Source organism: Cucumis sativus, chromosome 2 (genome assembly GCF_000004075.3).
Source record: "Cucumis sativus cultivar 9930 chromosome 2, Cucumber_9930_V3, whole genome shotgun sequence".
NCBI lineage: Eukaryota > Viridiplantae > Streptophyta > Magnoliopsida > Cucurbitales > Cucurbitaceae > Cucumis > Cucumis sativus.
Window position 1 is genome coordinate 15128061 of NC_026656.2, and position 20830 is coordinate 15148890.

General features: G+C 33.3%; 4 protein-coding genes across 5 annotated transcripts; 2 read left to right on the forward strand and 2 right to left on the reverse strand.

The window, feature by feature from the left end:
* Positions 1-2921: 2921 nt before the first annotated feature.
* LOC101221402 (probable Histone-lysine N-methyltransferase ATXR5) lies at positions 2922-6206 on the forward strand. 2 transcript variants are annotated; one of them, XM_031880483.1, is made up of 6 exons: positions 2922-3438; positions 3560-3643; positions 4713-4939; positions 5042-5142; positions 5229-5441; positions 5712-5853. In XM_031880483.1, exons 1-6 carry the CDS (start codon positions 3087-3089, stop codon positions 5713-5715), a joined length of 981 nt encoding a protein of 326 aa, XP_031736343.1. In that variant the 5' UTR covers positions 2922-3086; the 3' UTR covers positions 5716-5853. The 2 variants fall into 2 exon arrangements, with proteins under 2 accessions (XP_031736343.1, XP_011649397.1); XM_011651095.2 differs by having other exon boundaries at positions 2925-3438; positions 5707-6206.
* Positions 6207-7705: 1499 nt separating this feature from the next.
* LOC101214990 (hypothetical protein) lies at positions 7706-9125 on the forward strand. The gene is made up of 3 exons (XM_004147303.3): positions 7706-8042; positions 8158-8359; positions 8570-9125. The coding sequence occupies exons 1-3, from the start codon at positions 7899-7901 to the stop codon at positions 8992-8994; spliced, it is 771 nt and encodes a 256-aa protein (XP_004147351.1). The 5' UTR covers positions 7706-7898; the 3' UTR covers positions 8995-9125.
* Positions 9126-12386: 3261 nt separating this feature from the next.
* LOC101221165 (probable pectinesterase/pectinesterase inhibitor 51) lies at positions 12387-14617 on the reverse strand. Its single transcript, XM_004147327.3, has 2 exons — positions 13360-14617; positions 12387-13232 (listed from the first exon to the last, which is right to left on the reverse strand). The coding sequence occupies exons 1-2, from the start codon at positions 14381-14383 to the stop codon at positions 12493-12495; spliced, it is 1764 nt and encodes a 587-aa protein (XP_004147375.2). The 5' UTR covers positions 14384-14617; the 3' UTR covers positions 12387-12492.
* Positions 14618-16055: 1438 nt separating this feature from the next.
* LOC101220929 (probable pectinesterase/pectinesterase inhibitor 51) lies at positions 16056-18271 on the reverse strand. The gene is made up of 2 exons (XM_004147326.3): positions 17089-18271; positions 16056-16895 (listed from the first exon to the last, which is right to left on the reverse strand). The coding sequence occupies exons 1-2, from the start codon at positions 17993-17995 to the stop codon at positions 16213-16215; spliced, it is 1590 nt and encodes a 529-aa protein (XP_004147374.1). The 5' UTR covers positions 17996-18271; the 3' UTR covers positions 16056-16212.
* Between the last annotated feature and the right edge of the window lie 2559 nt (positions 18272-20830).

The window sequence follows — 20830 nt, forward strand, 5'->3', positions numbered from 1 at the left end:
AGTTTTAAATTCATTTGCAAATAAGATCTATATTGTGATCTAGCTATATAATTACACAATTTGATTGGGTAAAAGGACGATGAACTTGAGTGAATTTTCTTAGAAAATGATTTATGTTCGTAGCTCTTTCTCGCTTAAAAAAAACACACAAAACCCTACAACCAAACTCTAAGGCGAAAGAATTGTAGCAAAGACTTAGATGGTTGTCTTTAATATATTCGTTCTTGTTTAAAACATGTTTAATCTTCTAAATTCGTGTTATTAAAACGATATATATCTGACCCAATTGCTTTTCATTACATGATATTGTTCCACGCTAAATTAAAAAGCTAGAGGTAAAAATGTTATTCCCCAACCATTAACAATATGTACACATCTATGCAAAAAAAAAAAAAAGGCCATAATTAGGTCTTACATGACAAAATCTTAGGCATGAGAATTTGTCTTTTACCCATAATATAGAGAAAAATCTTCTTCTTCTACGAAGGTCGGATTAATATACGTTAAATTCAATTTACCATGACTAGTATCCATATCTCGATAGAAAAATCACATTTTTTTTCTTCATTTATCGACGACAAAACCTTGTCATAGAAAATTCGACATTAACAATTTATCATCATAAATAATCGATTATTATTAACTAGTACAAAAGTCATTATATTAAAAATTAATTAGGGATATAGTTTTGTAAAAGTACCATTACTCTTTCTTTGTTGTTCGATTCAACGACTAAAAAGAAGCCACATATGATATAGTTGTGATAGTTTTTAAGGGATGCTACATTTATGGTAAAGGATGAGAGTTTATGGTGACACCAAATATGGACGAGAGACTTTGTGAAAAGACTAATTAGGTTTATGGCATAGATTCCTTTGTTGTTGATATCTCTCTGAAAAAAGGTTGAAAAGCAATGTGTAGGCATCTTAGATATTGGATGAGGCCACCGATACCCAATATTAGTAAGTGGAAAGACTCATCTTCATGTTTCAAGCAATATCAAGACCTTGCCATTAATAATAGGTGAAAACACATATCAAAGTCTTTTTTTTTTTTTGATAGATTATAAGTGCATAAGAACAGTGCAAATAAAGGTGAAGATTGTAACCACACGACCAAGTAATCATTAGTTTATTTCTTATCCTAAATTGGAGAAAATAATCCTTATAAACGGATGGTTAAAGTTTGTTTTGAAAATATCCATAGAACTATTGAAAAGTTTCGTAAATAACCTTGACCTAAAAAAAATTTAAAAATACTTTCATTAATCCAATTTTTATAACAAATTTCTTAGCACACAAAATAAAAGCCAAAATTTAAAGTTAATTAATCCATAGTTTTGGATTTTTTTCATATATTTCTATCTATTTTCACACTCTAACGTGCTGAATATCTATAGAAGGGTGATTGATATTTTCATTACATTGTAGAAAAATCCACGAATCACAAAAATGTAAATATCAAAATGACACTAGTATAAATAAAAGACATGTTTACTTATTTGAAAATACTAAAGTATTTATTTAGTAATTTTAATTTATTTTTACAATTTTTCATAAATTTTTTGTATAATTAACTCTTCGATTTATCCATCAACATCCTTAATTTAGACCTTGGAGAAAACATAAAATTTTACAAAATCTCTCTCTTTTTTAACATCCTTTTAAGTACAACTTGAGGTAGGAGAATTTGAATCTGGGAACTTTTGTCTTTAAGAACGTACATGTAATACTCGAGTTTAGGAGATTTGAATGAATTAATATCTTATCTGAATGAGAGGAATTCTAAGAACATGAAAGTAAAGTTAAAAAAACTTAAAATAATTAAAAGTTAATACATAAACCAACAAGCTAAAGTGCACATTTCTTTTCGATGACTTGATCATAGGAACTCCAAAGTTAAGCGTTCTTAGCTCGAAACAACTTTGTGTTGGGGGCGACTTTCACTCTAATAAGCTTTTAAGACAAATAAGGACGATGTTGCTAAGTTGCAGGAAAATGTGATGTCGCAAAGGCGTATAATTTGGATCAATAAGAGTATTTTTATATTTTTACACAAACTACAAAGATCAAGGGCATTTTTTTGTAATTTAACCAATAATAAATAGTAAGATTGATGGTTAATCTTCATATTTGTATAGTTTTCAATAAAGGATAGTGGTTATATAGTCTCTAATAAATAATCCTTTTCTACTTTCTCTAAAAGGTAAACTTGTCTCGAGGACTTTACAACTTGCTCTCGAATATTGATTTGTCTTGAGAGCTCTGTAGCTTGTTCTCAACAGTTTGAAGAGTGTTATGCTTTTTGAACTCTCTCCAAAAACTTTCTCTAGAGTCTTAACTTCTCGTCTCAATCTTCTTTGGAGTTTGTTCAGAGTTTTAAAAGAGTTACGCTTTTCAGGACTTCCAAGTTTTAGTCTTTTGTTCTTTAAGGAAAAGTTTGAGGAAAGTTGTATTCTTCACATCTGTAGAGCTTAAGAACTTTAGGAGTTTTAGTCTTCACATAACTATTAAAAGATAATTCAACACTGCGCCAACTTTCAAGTTTCTTACATTAGAAAGTTGATACAAATTGTATTCACGTGAAACAATTAATTAAAATACTCCATGAAGAAAAAAATTAGATTATGAAGTTACAAAACTTAACCTAATTTAGGATGGAAATGGATGTAATAAAAGGTAAAAAAAGTGATGCTAAATTAACAAAAAAGGGAAAAAATTAGGGCAAAAATTATTGAGAAAGTAAGGAAGGGGGAGAGGTTTGTCAGTTTGTAGTTTGTTTAATAACTTCCCTTTAGTTAATTTGAGCATCAAATTCCGTGCGCGCCACAGAGGCGTAAATTAGCACCATCCAATCACAATCTTCCACGTCTGCACGACGTTGTGCGCACTCCCCCCCCCCCCCCCCCCCTCTCCTCCTCCTCGCCGTAGAAGCCATTTCTGAAGAGAGAGAGAGAGCGGTAACAATATTCCGCCATTTTCGTCTTCCTCCAAGCACCTTTCACAGCTTCACCAATCGATTCTCCTCCCTTGCATTTCTATCTCCTCTCCCAATTCTCCCCTTTTCCAAATCCCCTCTTCTTCCTCATGACTCCAGCTTTCTCCTCTTCCTCTGCCGCCTCCCAGCGTCTTATCCGCTGCAGCGCTTCTCCCCGTCGCACCCACGCCCCTCACCGACCTTCCTCGATGTCTCCGCCACTCAGGAAGCTGAAGTCAATGACGGAAATAATGGCTAAGGCTAAGCATGTGGTTCTCGAACGGGAAGATTATGATGATGTCAGCTGTGAGGAATGTGGCTCCGGTGACCGGGATGATGAGCTGCTATTGTGTGATAAATGTGATAAGGGATTTCATATGAAATGTGTTAGTCCGATCGTTGTTAGGGTCCCGATTGGATCCTGGCTTTGCCCCAAATGCTCTGGCCAAAGAAGAGTAAGAAGTAAGAATAATCTCCAATTTGTTGGTTCTGTTCTTTTTTCCACCATTTTCTGTGAAATTGTTTTGGTGTGTAATCTCTGAAATGTCAATGTGTTTGTCAATTTCTTTTGTTTTGTTTCTAGGCTTTTCTCAGAAGAAGATTATCGATTTTTTCAGAATTCAGAAATGTAAGGACGACGGAGATGTTCTTTATCTGTCTGCTCAAGGTAAAATTCTTCATTACAGTATTCAAAATTGATATCATACTATGTTTGTGTTATAATCTTGATCATGATCGTGCTCCATTTGGTATTCATTTTTATATTTTATGCTATTATCCTTAGAAACTGCTTTTCAATTTCAAGCATTAAAACAATATAATAGTTGAGCTACTGGATTTTATAATATGCTTTTTATAGATTTTGCTCAAATCATCATTCTTGCTGTTTATGTTTCCCATCACACCCAAATTTAAGTCTTTAGTTTATTGTTATAGGTATGATTCTTGAAGTGAAATTCTATTGATATCTTGATGAATTCGAAGGAGATGAAAAGTATAGCGACCAATTCTTCCCTATACTTCATTATATATATCAAGGTGTATTAGGCATAAAATTTCTTAGTGGACATCAATGAGCCTTTAAATATCAAGGAGTTCATTTAGTTCTTGTGGTTACTTGAGCTCTAGTTGCTTAATAAAGACATACCGAATGTGTATGCTTCATAAGGTGTGCTGTGAGATCTAGCATTCCAGATAAGATATTACGGAGATATATTGATAAATAAAATGTTACGACATATTTGGTGTGTCATCCTCGTGTTATAATCATATGTGTGACAACCGTACTTAGCTTGATCATGTAATAACGTTCATAGAATTTATGTTTAGTGGAGGCATTGCAATTTCAAGCAAAATGTCAGAGATTTGAATCCCACTCTCCACAATTTCGGGTATTGTCGAATTTGAAAAAAAAGTAAAAGAATAATCTTTCGGAATGATTTGAAGTTTTCTTTTTCCTTGAGACTATTTGAGAGCAAGAAATCCTCAAGAAGTTCTCTCTCGACGTGTTCTTGTGAATTGATCCTTTTATGTTGGTATTTTATGAGATTTCTAGATTTGAGACCTATTGGCATCATAACTTAGATCTTCTAAGTTCTCTGCTTAAACTTTTCTACACCATAGTTGTTCCTAAACCGATCTTTACACGTTGGCCGGTTTTATTTTACTATTCCTTGAATCTAAAATTATTCATGGTTTCATCATTTTAATATTATATAAATGGTCATGAACTGAAGCTATAAAGCGTAGGAGACGATTACGGTCATTGGTGTGGCAGAAGAAAAGGAGAAGATTGCTACCATTTCTTCCAAGTGAAGATCCTGATCGCAGATTGAAACAGATGGGTTCACTTGCTACAGCTTTAACAACATTGCAAATGGAGTTTAGTGATGATTTGACTTATGGGCCGGGCATGGCTTCGAGGTCTGCGAATCAGGCAGAGTTTGAAGATGGTGGAATGCAGGTCTAAAAACTTAGAACCATTTGGAAGCATTTTCCAGTTGGAATCTTTTTTGTTGTTAATAGTGGAATGGTCATGGATTATGATACTTGCCTTCTACTTTAGGTTCTTTCGAAAGAGGATGCTGAGACCTTGGAACTCTGCAGAGCCATGAACAGAAGAGGCGAATGCCCTCCCCTTTTGGTTGTTTTTGATTCATGTGAAGGGTAAATTTACCTTGAACTTGTTAACCATATTGCCATTTGCTTCCAACCTCTATAATGAGTTGGTCCATGCTCAATTTATGATGTAGTTTCACAGTAGAAGCTGATGATCAAATTAAGGATATGACGTTTATCGCTGAATATACTGGTGATGTGGACTATCTTAAGAACCGTGAACACGATGATTGTGATAGTATGATGACCCTTCTTTCAGTAAAAGATCCATCTAGAAGTCTTGTCATATGCCCTGACACGCGAGGGAACATCGCTCGGTTTATTAATGGAATAAATAATCATTCTCCGTAAGTTCGCTGAGGCTATCACATTTTACATGTTTATATAATCATTCAATCAATTCAACCTTTTCTATGAAGAAAAAAACTGACTTATGAACATATCCAAGCAGCTGTGTGTACCTCAAGGCCACACATTGATTACTAGTCATTTAGAATAACTATTTTCTTAGAATTTCATCGTATGTTTAGTTTTGTTTCCTCTTTTACTTCACCTAATATTTGTGAGATTCAAATTCATGATGCTCAAAACATATACTTCATTTTTGTGCAGAGAAGGTAAGAAGAAACAGAACTGTAAATGTGTGAGATACAATGTAAACGGCGAATGCCGGGTCATTTTGGTTGCTATTCGGGATATTGCTAAAGGGGAGAGGCTTTATTATGACTACAATGGATATGAGTATGAGTACCCTACCCATCATTTCGTTTGATAATTTCTTAGATTACTTCTAACAAATTTGGGATTTGATTTGTCCCATACAATTTTTTTCCATTCTTTCTGCTGAATCTTGTTACAAAGTCAACAGTTTTTGCTGATTCCATCAGAGTAATTCTTATAGCATTTCCTTGGCCGAGCTCAGCCGAGGCCACGATCGATGCCGGGAGGAGGAGGGTGGGGTAGAAATGCAGATTTTTTCCCGAGTTTTGGTAGGTAGCGTAGGACAAAACTCCGGTTCTAGAAGTTCGTCTATTAGGTATATGTATTGTAATACAGTTCTGAGATCAATTGTTTTCAATTTTAAAGCAAAAGTTATACTTATTCCCTTCCTACTCCTCTCTCATTAAGTTTCTTTCATCCATTTCATTGATGTTTTCTTACTATTTCTTTACCATTCATACTCATAAGTCATTCCATAGAAATGGAATATTCTGTTCGTCTAAAAGTTGAAAGAAAGCCAATATAAACTGTCAAAACCATTGGAAGTAAAATAAAGGAAAAGTAAGAAAAGGAATCACTCAGTGTTAGTGAATTCCATTGTAGATGGAGAATATAATGATCAAATATGAATCTCCCCTATAAATGCATCAAATGTTTTTAGCAATATTTAGATTAGATTGAGCATTGCTCCAGTTATTGCATATATTTATACTCTTTAACATGATTTATATGGAATGATCAAATATGAATCTCTCCCAATTATGAATTTCCAAGTTGGAACAATCTAAACATTGAGCTAATCATATCATGAATTTCAAAAAATTCTCTAGTTCTTGTGGAGGATACAGTCTCAAAAGCCCATGAAGTAAAAAAAAAAGAGAGTTCTAAAAAATAGTAATAACGAATAATTAACTATCATAACGAAGATTTTACATTATATTTTTTGTTCGACACAACGCATAAATTACTTCTCTAATTGTCATTTGATTTAACTGCATATATCATGTATTAATTTAATCGCTTATATCGTATGCTTGAGTTTAGCGTTGGGAGAAGACAAGTTAACATCAAAGAAGAGTGTTTAGATGAAAGTGGTGAAAAGCGACTTAGTGTGAAGAAACATTCATTCGAAATTGAAAGACCAAAGGGACTTGTAGTAGTAAAGGAAAAAGAAAACAAAGGATCAGTTCCCCTTATTTGAAGAAACCTCTCATTCAAAATGGGGGACCAAAGGTTTGTAGCTAACAAAAAAACCAACCCCATTCTCTTTATATTGCATTTTTAGTCCAATTGTTAGTAACAAAGCTTTCTAAATTTTCAATCACCAAACACCAAAAGCCAAACGCATTATGACTATTGACCAATACATTGCTCTATTAATTCATTGGACTCGAGGGTTAGCCAACCAATTCAACACTAAATAAATTATGAGACTAGAAGATTAAACCCTTCAACTTCAAGGGATCGTAAAAATTAAATAAAATATTTCCATGAACCTAAGCTCAACTCTAACCACTCCAACTTTTTAGTTGACTTATTCTTTCAAGTATATATTAAAGGATACAATACAATATTAGAGAGAGAGAGAGAGAAAAGGTGTCCAAACCTTATCATGTAAGTGTGTAAGTGGAGGCAGTTCCTGTGAGGGCCAAGAAACAATATTTTTAATGACAAAGACGAGAACAAAACACAAAATATATATATGGTAAAATTAAAGGTGGTATAGATTTATTTAGCACATTGGATCAGTAAAGCTTTATTATAACTTGGGTTGTTTTGTCTCTTCTTGGCTCGTTCTTTCTTTTTGACACAACCCTATACCACTTGTCCCTTTCAAATTATTAGTGTCTTGTAAATCAAACAAAAGATAAGGATATATATATACCTTCATGATTGATCTGATCTTTTCATGTCAAAAAAATGAGCTCATCTTTAATATTTTTTTCTCTGGTTTCTATATATTTACACCTGATCTCTTCTTCCCACACCCACCGCCATAGCCCAAAGACTTACTGAAATTTAAAACCCCCACTCATCTCTTTCCTTTATTAAGAAGTGAAGGAAGAAAAAGAGAGAAAATATATATGGAAAGTTTAGAAGAGGAAAAATTAGTTCAAATGGTTGATGATTTTATCGAATCAGTTGATGATCATCATCAATCACCAACTTCTTCTTCTTTTCGGCCTCTTTCATCCAATTCCAAATCCCATCATTTTTTCACATTAAAGGTATGTGTGTGTGTATGTATGTATGTACGTATATTCAACGACCACTTTTAAATTATAAAAGAAAAGAATGATTAAATTGTTGGGTTTTGCAATATAATTATTATTATGTGTGTAGGAGATTCTTGGGAATGGAACGAAGGAAGAAGAAGAGGTGGGTGAGAGTGTGATGAAACACTTGAGAAGATGGAAAGCATCAGATGCTTCTTCCAAAACCAATAGCCTTAGGAAATGGCTTGTGATGAAGCTCAAAATGGACGGCTATGATTCTTCTCATCTTTGTCATACCTCTTGGGTCACTTCCATGGGCTGCCCAGCAGGTGAACTAGTTTATATCATTCTCTCTCTCTCTCTCACACACACACACCTCAGTAGCACTTCTAATAACCTTAACCTTTTTTGAAAACAGAGATTAATTTAGTAGATTTAGAAATTAAGCCATAAAATAAAGTAGCAAGGTTTTTCGTAGGTATGTGTGATATTTTGATCACTAATTTGTTTTACTTGAATTAATTTGAATTTTGTAATAGGGGATTATGAATACATAGAGATGAGAACGAAGGATGATGAATTAGGGAGCAGAAAGAGATTGATAATAGACATAGAATTCAAAGCACAGTTTGAAGTAGCAAGAGCAACAGAAGAATACAAACAACTCACAAAAGCACTTCCAACAGTGTTTGTAGGAAGTGAAGAGAAAGTGAAGAGAATAATAAGTGTTTTATGTTCAGCAGCCAAGCAATCCCTTCAGAAGAGTGGTCTTCACATTCCACCTTGGAGAACTTCCACTTATATGCATGCCAAATGGCTTCTTCTTCACCTTGATCACTCTACTAATAATCACTCTAATTATTATATCCCTACTAATATTAATATCAATATTATGAGACATAATAATAACAACAACAGTAACAATAAATATTATTATTGGAAGCCTCCAATGGTTAATTATTAACCAATTTTCAAGGAGGTATTCATTTGGGGTTGTGGTGCTTCTTCTGCTTTGTCTACTCAGTTTTCTAATATCACTGTTAATTGTTGTAATTGATTATATTATTAATTATTAATCTCTCTTTCTTTCTTTAATTATTCTTCATTTGAAGTTTGTAACTTTTGTCTGTTTTGGCCAACCATAGTTAGAGTAGATTATATAATTATGAATCTATGATATCATTTGTGTTTGTTTTGTCCAATTAAAAATTAAGCTAACTAAGAATTTAAAATTTTGAAGTTAGAACACATATATATTGCATTTCATTCTATTCTTTAACTATCAAAATTTAGTCCATACTTTTAATAAGCTTGAAATTGTTTCAATAAATAATCTAATGTTTCTTTGAACATAATAATTTAAAATTTCTAAGATATTCATATATTAATTACCTTTAAAAATGAAAGCTACTTTACAAATAGAAAAATAATTATCCCATAGAGAACCCAAAAGGAAAACAAATTAAATTTGCTCTTTATCCTCATTGCTTTCTCTATTTTTCCTCTAAGGATACCTCATTTTGAGGTCAATATAATTAATCCTCACAAAATAAATAAATAAATAAAAATTAGCTTGCATTTTTTTTTTTTTTTTAGGAAAAGTCAAGCCAAAATATCACAAAAACAAATTCTTTTTCTCACAATAACACCATTTTTCAATGTGGGAATTTATTAGCATGTAATTTGTAAATTTCTTTCCAATTCTTATGTCGTAATTGCTAATAGTAATTTTTACTATTAAAGTATTTTTTTATTTAATTAATAAATAAATATTAAAATGCTATTTTGATCCTTATCTTATACTTTATAAATTATTCGAAAAAAATAATGCTATTGTCTTTGTTATATAAAATAGAGAAATTTGAAATAATAAACTTCCAAGAAAAGCTTTTATTTTTCATTGGAGAGAGGGACATAGATATATATAAAGTTTAATTATTGATAGGTAGGATATGTCATTTCGTGAAGATGGTAATACTAAAACAAGAGGCACTCTTTCATACAAAACAATTGGCCCAAAAAACAATGGGATGAAAGAGAGACAACAGAAGTTTACTTTCCTTCTTGCTCTCTCTATTTCTAAGTGATTATATTTAGTGGTTTATATTCAATTTCAATAATCCTTAGTAATTCCATATACACTTAACGTTATCTACAGTTATATTGGGTTGATCATGGAGATAAACAATTTGTCATAAAAACTCTTTTAACCATAAAGCATTAGATTTAATATTGATAATTTTGTTACAACTTAAAGGATTCAAGTCTAGCTTTATACAGACTAGAGCAAGCTTGAAGATAAATGAATATAAGTGAGAAGAAAGATTAGACATATATTTGGATATATCACACTCACAGGTGGAATATAATCTCTTTATTGATTGAAGTTATTTTTTTTCTCTTTCAAATGTTCTCTGATGTTTCACACCTACCAACCCATCTGATCACAAGAGCTTGGTTCCATCTCTCTTATGAGAAAACAAATTTATCTTTTTAGGAACCACTTATGTATGTGCCTCTAATGCACAGCTAAAATGATTAGAAAGTTGGCCCAAACAATCACCAATCAAATCAAGTGACGTGTAGTGCACTTCATCTTCATCTTGGGAGTAGTCCATATTCTCTAGGTGCCCTTAAATTTATGTTGCACAATCTTGACTTTTTGACAAAGCTACATACACCTCACACCATGCATATTGATCACTAACTTTCCCATATGTGCTAGAAAAGCTCATTGTACCTAGTAACCTATGAATCTCACTTTACAGTTAAATGCAACAACATTCCTATTTTATCACCAAATTACTACTAACTACAAATGTGAAATTTAAATTAGTTATTTGCCTCAAAACATGGCATGAGACCTTCAAACATGTATAATTTAAGGCTTTCAATTACCATACATAAATTTCAAACTTGATTCAATTTGAATAAAAAATGAATGTGAACATAATCAAATCTTTATCCCCTATCAAATTACACAAAACACTATATATTAGCATTTTATTTTGATTTTAAGCTAAAATTTGGTGAAATCTGACACATATTCACATTCAAACTATCTACGGTTTATCTCATATTAAGAAAAATTGTTACATTCATATTCAATCTCAACTCAAATTTGAGTGATATTAAAAATCAAAATTTATATGTAGTTGAGAATGATTTTAACCCTTTTTTTTTTTTGTCATGTGCATTATTGTTGAAAATGTGAAATTAAAAAAGAAAAAGATTAAAAGATGGTATTGTAGGAGAGTATGGGCAATAACAACTACAAGTCATCAAAACACAAATGGAATATGAGCACTTCATGTGGTGATAAAGCCATTTATATGTTAATGTCATTTTCTTTTGATAGTGCTTTGTCTAATGGGTCTACACATTAATTATCATCTCTTTTCCCCCCCACTCCCCATTCTCATCCAATATCATCTTCTTGTTTATTTATATTGACAATAACCATATCATGAAAATATAAAATTGTTGAGTTGGGAGATTTGCTTAAAGTTGTATATATATAGAACCAATAGCATGTATTTGATTTTCAATTCATTCTCAATCAAAATGTTATAAGAATATGATAGATTTTGGTTAATACTTAGATTCTACTTGACTTGATACACAATTATATGCCTTCTTAATTACATATCAAAATATGTTAATACAATAATAAGTTAATTATGACATGTCAACTTTTAAGTTGAGACAACTTAACATATTATTGTGCTATAATAAAATGATGAAATAATAAATAAAACTTAGCAACCCATGCATTGAATATTTTACACAATAAAAATAAAGTACCAAATAGGGCTTCAAATTAGAAACCTAAAACATTGACAATTATTTATGTATCAATTTTGGCCCCTCCACTTCATATATATAATTCAAACACTTCAACAAAAATAAGGGTTAGTTATCCAAATAATCCAAAATTCAAAATTTCTATACCAAAATTTGACTTCTTTTGTAAATCTTTTGTAAATAATAATCTATTCTAAACAATCACAAATAAATCATATACAAAACAGCAGAGAGCATTAGTCAATGAAACTACATAGCAAATATCATAACAAAATGATATTCATGATTCTAAATGTAAAGAAAGGAAATAACCTTTGTGAGAAATGATCAATTGGATAAATTTTGAGTTATTTTGGACAAGTTTACAAAAAAGAACACTGATCCTTTTCAACTATTTTACTTTCAAAATCCAAACTTGATCTTCCATTTATTTGTTTCGGTTTCTCTTCTTTTAGAAAAATGGAGACTTTGATTAAGTTTATGCATACTTGTTTTCAATCAAAATGGTTGAGGCAACCTCATGATGTGAAAAAATACATCCAAACTTGAAAATAAGAAAGAAATGAGAAGTGGATTATTTGGTAGGCTTTTTTGTAGACTGATAATTTTATACTTCTTTCATGTAGAGAAATTTGTAATTACAAAAGGATTTGTAAATCTAATCTAATTTTACATCTTTACTTCTCTTGTTCAACATTTTTTGTTCATCAGATGATTCAGATGAAGGAATCCATTCATCTCCCTGAATGAAATTCTCAACAGAGTAACTAAAAACATGTTGTGCCGGAATCTGACTACTCCAACCCACTCTCTCCGACGTCTTCGACCCCGCACCCGAGTTCTCAAACTCTCCGTAGAACAGAGTCTTCAAAGCAAAATCTCCACTCCACGGCATCCACCCCGACGGGGACACAAGAGCCTCCAGATTACAGTGTATAAAAACCGTCCTCGAGTACTCCTTCCACGGCCTCCCCAAGAAGTTCTTATGTACTTGAGGCTTGCTGTAGTACAATGACATATACTCTTGAGTTCCATTTATGAGGCAGTTTTGGAATACAAAACCAGTGGATTGAGCAGGGTCGGTCCTCCCATGTGCAGTTACGGCGTTGTTTTCGCCTTTCTCGGGCTTGAGTTGTCGAGGGCGGACTAGGATCTCGCAATCTTGGAAGATGGAGGCTGAGTTTCCAAAGATGAAATCTACATTGCCTTGAATCTTACAAGATTTGTAGAATTGGCGAAGGGAATGAGCATAGAGAGTATCTTGGTTGCCTAGAAACTCACAATCTTGAATCACAGAGAGATCGCTGTCTGATCTAAAGGCCACAGCTTGATGGGCATCAGGCCCTGCTGTGTTTTGAATGGTGAGACCACTAGCCATGAATCCATCACCAACTACTCCTGCACGTATCAACATTCAACTTTATACTAAATTGGCAACATTTTTCACAATCTTTTCTATACGATTCCATAAAGAATTAAGAACTAAACAACTCTAAAATTGTAATTAAGAAGAGAAGAAACTGACCAAGGGTGGCAGTGTTGTAAGTGGAAAGCCCAGGCTGGCCTACATTCAAAGAGCCAGTGATGACCGTTTTGCCCATCCCATCTCCTAAAAACACAACATTCTTCTTCTCTAACGGAACCCTCACGATTTCCTCATAAACGCCTTCTTTAATATGAATCACAAACCTACGCGCAGCCGCGTTCTCCGGCGCCGCATCCACCGCTTTCTGAATACTTCCATAACAACCCCCACTACCATCCTTACACACCGTCGCATCTGCCGTCACCTTTGCCGGAAACCCACCGCTAAACCCCAACCCAGATCCACCTCCGCCTTCCCAAAACCCATCGCGCTCTGTCCTCGGTGGCGTCCACGCCGCCGTATCATTTCCGTAAATATCATAAGCCACCAACATACTAAGCGCATTACTGGAGAGACCGATTAAAGAATCAAGAAACGCCATGGTTTTATCAACCAACTGAGTGTCGTTCGCGTATTTAAGCGCTGACCAGCAATCGTAATGGTAAAGCAGAGACGCGCTGAGCCAGGCGCGGGCGTCTTTGGTTCGACCGTGGTGGAGAGCGTCATTGGTGAGGGAGATTCGGTAATCGGAATTTCGTAGGACCTCGAGGCAATTCTTGGCGGCGGTGGTACGATTGAGATTCGTGGCAGAGGAATCGAGGATCTGTTTAACCAAGGATTGGGCAGTGGTTAGACCGTCGGAGGATAAAGCGATGGCGGATTGAAGGATTTGGAGAGGGGAGGGATTAGGGGGGAGAGAGGAGTGAGAGAGGGAAGATCCGCATTGATCGGGGAAACGGGTGGATTTGCAAGCGTGAAGGATCTGGTCGGAGGGGTAGTTGGTGAAATGGGATGGGAGGTGGGGGTGGGGGTGGTGGTGGTGGTCGGCGGAGGAGGAAGAGAGAGAGAGGGAGGAGAAGAAGAAGAAAAGAGAGAGGAAAGAGAGAAAGGAGAGGGAAGCCATGGAGAGGAAAAGGAGAGTGGATTTGGAGAATGGGAAAGTGGGTTTTCTGGGGAACACCATGGAAATGGAAATGGAAATGGGAATATTTATAATGGAGAATGTGGAGATGATGATAATGGCTAAAAATGGAGAAAGGGAGTCACGGGGAGAGAAAAAACAAATGTCACGGGTGGTTGTTGAGACGGTTAAAATGGTGACCGTGGCAGTCTATGGCGGAGGAGTTGTACTTTTCCGAGCTGTTTTTCTTTTTCTTGATTGGAATGACATAAAGAAAATAAGCAAAGGAATCCGCTCATGCCTTGGACTTTCTAAATCTAAGCGTTATGTTATAAAGATAGAAAATTTGACAAAACATTTCAAAAAGTACTTCTAACCATTTTTCTTTATATATGTTTCATTTTTTAGGATGAGAAATATATAAACTAATCAAAACAATCCCCAACAAACTAATTTCAAAATTACTATTACACATTGTTTGCTTGAGTAAGATGGTGTTCAAATTTTTGTATAAATTCATATGTGTTTTTAAAGTAACTTTTTAACTTAGAAATGGATGTAACTTTAATATTCCAATGAATTTTTGTTTCAAATATCATTATAAACAAATGAAAAGTTATCCTACCCTTTCAATAATGTTTTTGTATGATATGAAATTGAATGAATTTTTAGTTTCTTTTACGGAAAATTAAGCTTTCTTTGATGGAATCTTTAAGGACCTTTTCAAGACAAAGAACTTTCTAATTAATTACCTTTGAAAAAGAAAAAAAAAAAAACAACTTTCCAATTAAGACATTAACATTACCTTTGAGAAAGAAAGAAAACAACTTTCTAATTTAAAACATCATCTTTCTAAATTAGAACATGATCTTTCTTATAGAATGTTCATTTAAATTTTTGTTCATTCTCTCATGAATTTTTGAAGTGTATAGATGTGTTTAGAAATTGAATAGGAACATAAACTTTTGGTTTCTTTTATTTATTACTAGTTGTTAAAACGATAGATATTATCAAAGTTGCATTTAAACATCAATAAAATCAGGGACAAATGGTAAAAATTACTTTGAAAGTGTGCAGTGGTGTCGTAGACTCTCAAACTTTTAATTATAGAAAATTTAAACATTCACAACAATCTAATTGTTGAAATTCACCTCTCAAAGTTATAATAGTTGTAAAAATTTAAATAATAAAAATGAAACATTTCAATTATTGTAACATTTTATACTCTACAAATACAATTCAAACCTTGATAGAAGGTATCATTTCCATTCGTGTAGTAAAATTGGACTCTTCCATTTTTTAAATTGAGGTAAACAATTCAACTTCAATAATAAACACGATTAAAGTTATATACAATTCAATTATTTTACCATAGTGGGTAACTTCAACTAAAGGGTTATCAAGTCAACTTAGTGGGTAAACAAAACCAACCAAAGGTTTCAACTAAAGTGAGAATTAACATACCAAGTGTCTTCTAAGGATGAGAGACAATATGAAATGACTAAGAAAAATGGACCAAATGATGGAAAGACAGCTGCAAACCTCTCAGGCTCAACAAATCCTCTCCTACCTTCTTCACCACGCTTTGCAGACTACACTCATCCATATTATCATTTTACTTCAACTATAAATTTGCTCCTTCTATCATGTTTTTATGTGGTAAGAATTTTTTGTTTCAAGTGTAGAGTTAAAAAAGTAGAATTCCCAAGTAGAAACAGAGTACATAACACGATGGTTTGGGGTTGAATTGAAGTGTATATATAGATCTTGCACTTTCACTCCTTTTGAACAAATACATATTTATATAAATTGGAGTTTATAATTTATAAATCATAAATTTATGTAATGTATAGCAACAAAAGTGAAATGCTAATCCTAGTTTTATCTTTCATTTAAGAGGAAGGAATCCACTCATTTCCTTGGATGAAATTCTGTACAGAGTAACTAAAAACATACTCTGCAGGGATTTGATTGCTCCATGCAACTCGTTTTGACGAATTTGAACCAGTCCCAAAATTCTCAAACTCCCCATAATATAGTGTATTCAATCCAATATCTCCACTCCATGCCATCCATCCGGATGACGAAACAAGAGCTTCAAGTTCACAATGTATAAAAACCGTTCTCGAATACTCTTTCCAAGGCCGCCCCAAGAAGGTCCTATGCCTCTGAGGATTGGCATAGTACAATGCCATGAACTCCTCAGTGCCATTTATCAAGCAGTTTTGGAACACAAACCCAGTCGACTGCGCTGGGTCTGTCCTCCCATGTGCAGTGATTGCATTCTCATCTCCGAGTTGAGGATTGAGTTGGTGAGGACGAATTAAGATATGACAGTTTAGAAACATGGAAGCTGAGTTGCCAAAAATGAAGTCCACGTTGCCTAAAATACGACAGGAGTTGTAGAATTGACGGAGGGAATGGGCGTAAAGAGTGTCTTGATTGCTTATAAACTCACAGTTATCTATGATCGAGAGGTCACTGTCTGATCTAAAGGCAACAGCTTGATGGGCGTCAGGACCTGCTGTGTTTTGAATGGTGAGTTCACTAGCAATGAATCCATCCCCAAGAACTCCTGCAATTTCTTATACATTATTATTCTCTCTAATGATGAATAATTCTCATTTTGTTTGTGACAGACACGCTAATAGTACACTCCCGACAACTTTATATTGCTTACAAAGGTATTGATAATAATTATCTTCTACAGAAAGCAACAAGAAATAAATAAATAAGTGAGTTTTGGTGAATTGAAAAAGGTGACTCACCGACGGTGGCCGAATTGTAAGTCGAGATCCCAGGCTGACCCACGTTCAAAGATCCGGTAATCACCGTTTTGCCCATCCCATCCCCCAAAAACACCAAATTCTTCTTCTCCATTCCCACTCTCACACTCTCTTCGTAAACCCCTTCCTTTATGTGTATCACAAACCTCACCGCCGACTCTCCCGGCGCCGCATCCACCGCCGCTTGCACCGTCCTATAACACCCCTCACTCCCATCCTTACACACCGTCACATTCGCCTCTGTCTTCGTTGGAATCCTCACCCCTCTCACCACCTCCCCCGTTCCACTGCTCCGTTCCCAGAACCCGTCTCGCTCCGTCCTCGGTGGTCTCCACGCCGCCGTCTCATTCCCGAAATTATCGTACGCCACCACCATGCTCAGCGCGTTGCTGGACAGCACGGTTAAGTTGTCAAGAAATAACATCGTTTGATCCACTTCACGCGTGTCGTTCACGTACTTCAACCCCGACCGGCAACCGGTCTGGTAGAGGAGGGACGCGCTTAACCACGCGCGCGCGTCTTTAATTCGACCGAGCGGAATTGCGTCGTTGGAAAGGGAAATTCTGTACTCCGAATAACCCAACGCATCCATACAGCTTAGCGCCTTCTCGGTGCGGTTGCGGTTGGGAATCTTCTCAGCAGAATCGAGAATGGCTTTCACCATGGATTTAGCAGTCTTGAGATTGTCCGAGGAGAGGTAGAGGGCGGCCTGAATGATCTGCAGCGAAGTGGGATTCTGGGGGAGACGGCTGGATTGGGAGATGGAGGATGCGCATTGGTCCGGGAAGCGGGTGGCGTTGCAGGCGGCGGCGATGTCAGGGAGAAGGGTTTGGTGGGCGGCGGAGGAGAAATGTAGAGGGAGGAAGAAGAGAAAGAGAAGAGAAGGCATTGTTGGGTTTGAGAATTGGTTGGGAAATTCATGGCGGAAATATAAAGAGTGAATTTTGGGAGGAAAGAGAGAGAGACGGTCACGTGTTGCAGCGGCGGCGGAGGAAATGGAAAGTGGTGACGGAAAACTTATACTAATATTTACAATTTAGAAAACTATATATGAAAATGATGTAATTCCAAAACTATTTATGAATAGTGTGTGAATTGTTTTCTCTCTATATTTATTATTTCTTTTAGAAATATTGGTTCAATTTTACTTTTGTATTTTTAAATTAATTAAATTTCCTTCCAAACTTATTTCTTATGTTCAAAGTTTTAAAACTATTTAGCATTTTATCATAAAATTTGTTGTGTTTTTTCTTTTAACACTAATAATCTCTTTCTTTTTTTTTTCTTTTTTTAAATTTTAGAAAGTCCCAATCTATTTTTCTTTTCTAAATGTTTAGAAACATTTTGTTTAGTTTGTTAGAGGGTGGCTGCCTATTTTGTTCGTTTAGCGTTGGGCATAACAACTATTTTGCTTTTTTCCTCTACTTTTAGATAACTTCATATGTCATCTATTCTATTTTTAAATATATTGTAAATATAAATAGGTTAATGATCATGTCTAATCTTAATAAATTTTTTAATTTGTACTATCTATTTTTTAAATAGTCTACAAAATTTAGAAATCCTTCCTATATACTAAGTTGAGTAGAGTATAGTATTAGTAAATATATCGACCCTTCACAAAACTAGTTTTTTAGTTAAAATATTGATCCAAAGTTTTGTGTAACTAGACAAAAGTGCAAATAAGTAAAGACTAGATAATATATTAATATCGTTTCTTATAAAATTCTACAATTATGTTTTTAGTTGTTTGTAATTGAAAAATAGCTAAAGGTAAATTTAAAATGTCTATACCAATACAATGTATAAACATATAAGATTCGTTTATCGTATGTATTGATAGTTCTTATAGTTTGTTTTATACTTTATCTTAGACAAACTATCTATTATTATAGTTTTGTATGTCTCTCAAATAATTTGAAATAATAACATATTATGTTAAAACAAATAATCATATTGTAGAGATGTTTGGAGGCATATTATCTCTCTTTAAAAACTAATATTGATCAAATCAAATATCATAAAAAAGAATTTAAAAAAAAGACTTATCTTTTATTTTTCTCTAATTTTATATGGGTTTCAATATACATATCTATAAGCATTAAAACTAATTTTTCTAAACGTTAATCTTTATTTTAATATTAAAATATTTCTGCTAATCATAATTTTCTTTTCTTTTGAATTTAATTATTTTCTTTATTTCACTAATAAGTTCTTGAAAATACATGAATATTTCAATAAATCATTCATGGAGTGATTGGTGTAGTTTTGTATGTAGTGACATAAAGTGATTGTTATTATTAATGTGATTTCATTATTTTTGTTTTGTTCTCATACAGAACTTCATTGTTATTAATTCTTTCAAAATTGTATGTCAAAATCAGTATAGTTAATGTAATATCCACTCTTATTTGACTATTCATTTATGTTTTAATTTAACATTTTCTCGTGTTGTAGTCTATCTAATTTTTACGAGCTTCTTAATAAACTATCGATATATAAATATCATACTTAGTATTGTATTTTAAAGGAACGATGATATGTACTCATTTTAAAGACTTTGATACCAGGGAACGAGTTGGATTATCTGTGATTGTAGTGAATCTTCTATTATTGATTGATATTGGATTTCAAAAAGACGAAGAAGACTTTGAAGATTATTAAAGTTTTATAGATGAAAACTACTGAGTTTAGTCTTCTCTCGGTGTTGTTCAAGTTTGTGAGCGCAACTCTTTTCTTTTTGGTTGCATCAAATTCCTCTTACTTTAACATTGCATTAGATTAAATTAAATTTGTTTCCTGTAATGTTCTTCTTTTAGCCGATTCTTTGGATATTAATCATTTTCTTTTTGAAGTATCCTTGTAATTCTGCCGCTCACTAGCTTGCACACGTTTCTTTTAATATGTTTTATATTTGTTCGTTTTTGAGTTCTCTTGCTTCTTCCTCTTTCGTAGAATATTAAAATAACGAAATATGAGGTGTATTCATTCTTTAATTGATATATCAATTTTTAATTTAATTGATACGTCATCTAAATTATATCAAAATTTAAAAATAGAATATGATTTTTTTCAAAAATAATAATAATAAGACTTGCACCATTATTTTCCAAAAAAAAAAAAAAAAACATATAAGATCTTAGTAAATGCTCACGAAATTGGTTTAAAACAGTTAAAACTAATATAAAGTTTGTTCATTTTAGATCATTTTGGGGTCAAATTAGCATATGATCAAGTACTTCTATAAGAGAAAGTTAGTAAACATATATGTAGCCAAAACATCTACCTTTTCACATTTATCACCTATAATAAAATGCTATATCTTAGTTGAATGTTTAAATCTTACAATATACTCCTAAACTTCGTACTTTGTATTTTTAAATGTTTCAAATACCCTTAATAAACTATATATAAAAAAAGGTTTAAAATACTTTGGCTATTAGTTTTGGACAAAATATGAAGATTATTGTTAGGTAGTTTAGGTTGAAAATGCTAAAAAAATAGTCATATACTGATTTCTTTTATCTCCATCAATAAAATAATAGACTTAAAAAACAAAAGAGTTGTGTTATGTTAGTGATAATATTAAACGCTTAAAATAGATCTAACAATATTTTTTAAAAATGAAAAAACCCATCAAATTTATTCAGATTTGTGTTTTTTCCTTTCCTCTTGAGGTATATTTAATAATATGTTGGAAATAAGAAAAGTTGAAAAATGGTTG

Excerpts from the sequence above, each read along its gene's own strand:
- LOC101221402 (XM_011651095.2), top strand. The coding sequence starts at position 3,087 with ATGACTCCAGCTTTCTCCTCTTCCTCTGCCGCCTCCCAGCGTCTTATC. Across the intron at positions 4,940-5,041 it reads TTGAAGATGGTGGAATGCAG|GTTCTTTCGAAAGAGGATGC; the intron begins GTCTAAAAACTT and ends CTTCTACTTTAG. Across the intron at positions 5,143-5,228 it reads GTTTTTGATTCATGTGAAGG|TTTCACAGTAGAAGCTGATG; the intron begins GTAAATTTACCT and ends TTTATGATGTAG.
- LOC101214990 (XM_004147303.3), top strand. The coding sequence starts at position 7,899 with ATGGAAAGTTTAGAAGAGGAAAAATTAGTTCAAATGGTTGATGATTTT. Across the intron at positions 8,043-8,157 it reads ATCATTTTTTCACATTAAAG|GAGATTCTTGGGAATGGAAC; the intron begins GTATGTGTGTGT and ends TTATGTGTGTAG. Across the intron at positions 8,360-8,569 it reads TTCCATGGGCTGCCCAGCAG|GGGATTATGAATACATAGAG; the intron begins GTGAACTAGTTT and ends ATTTTGTAATAG.
- LOC101221165 (XM_004147327.3), bottom strand. The coding sequence starts at position 14,383 with ATGGTGTTCCCCAGAAAACCCACTTTCCCATTCTCCAAATCCACTCTC. Across the intron at positions 13,233-13,359 it reads TTACAACACTGCCACCCTTG|GAGTAGTTGGTGATGGATTC; the intron begins GTCAGTTTCTTC and ends TGATACGTGCAG.
- LOC101220929 (XM_004147326.3), bottom strand. The coding sequence starts at position 17,995 with ATGCCTTCTCTTCTCTTTCTCTTCTTCCTCCCTCTACATTTCTCCTCC. Across the intron at positions 16,896-17,088 it reads TTACAATTCGGCCACCGTCG|GAGTTCTTGGGGATGGATTC; the intron begins GTGAGTCACCTT and ends AAGAAATTGCAG.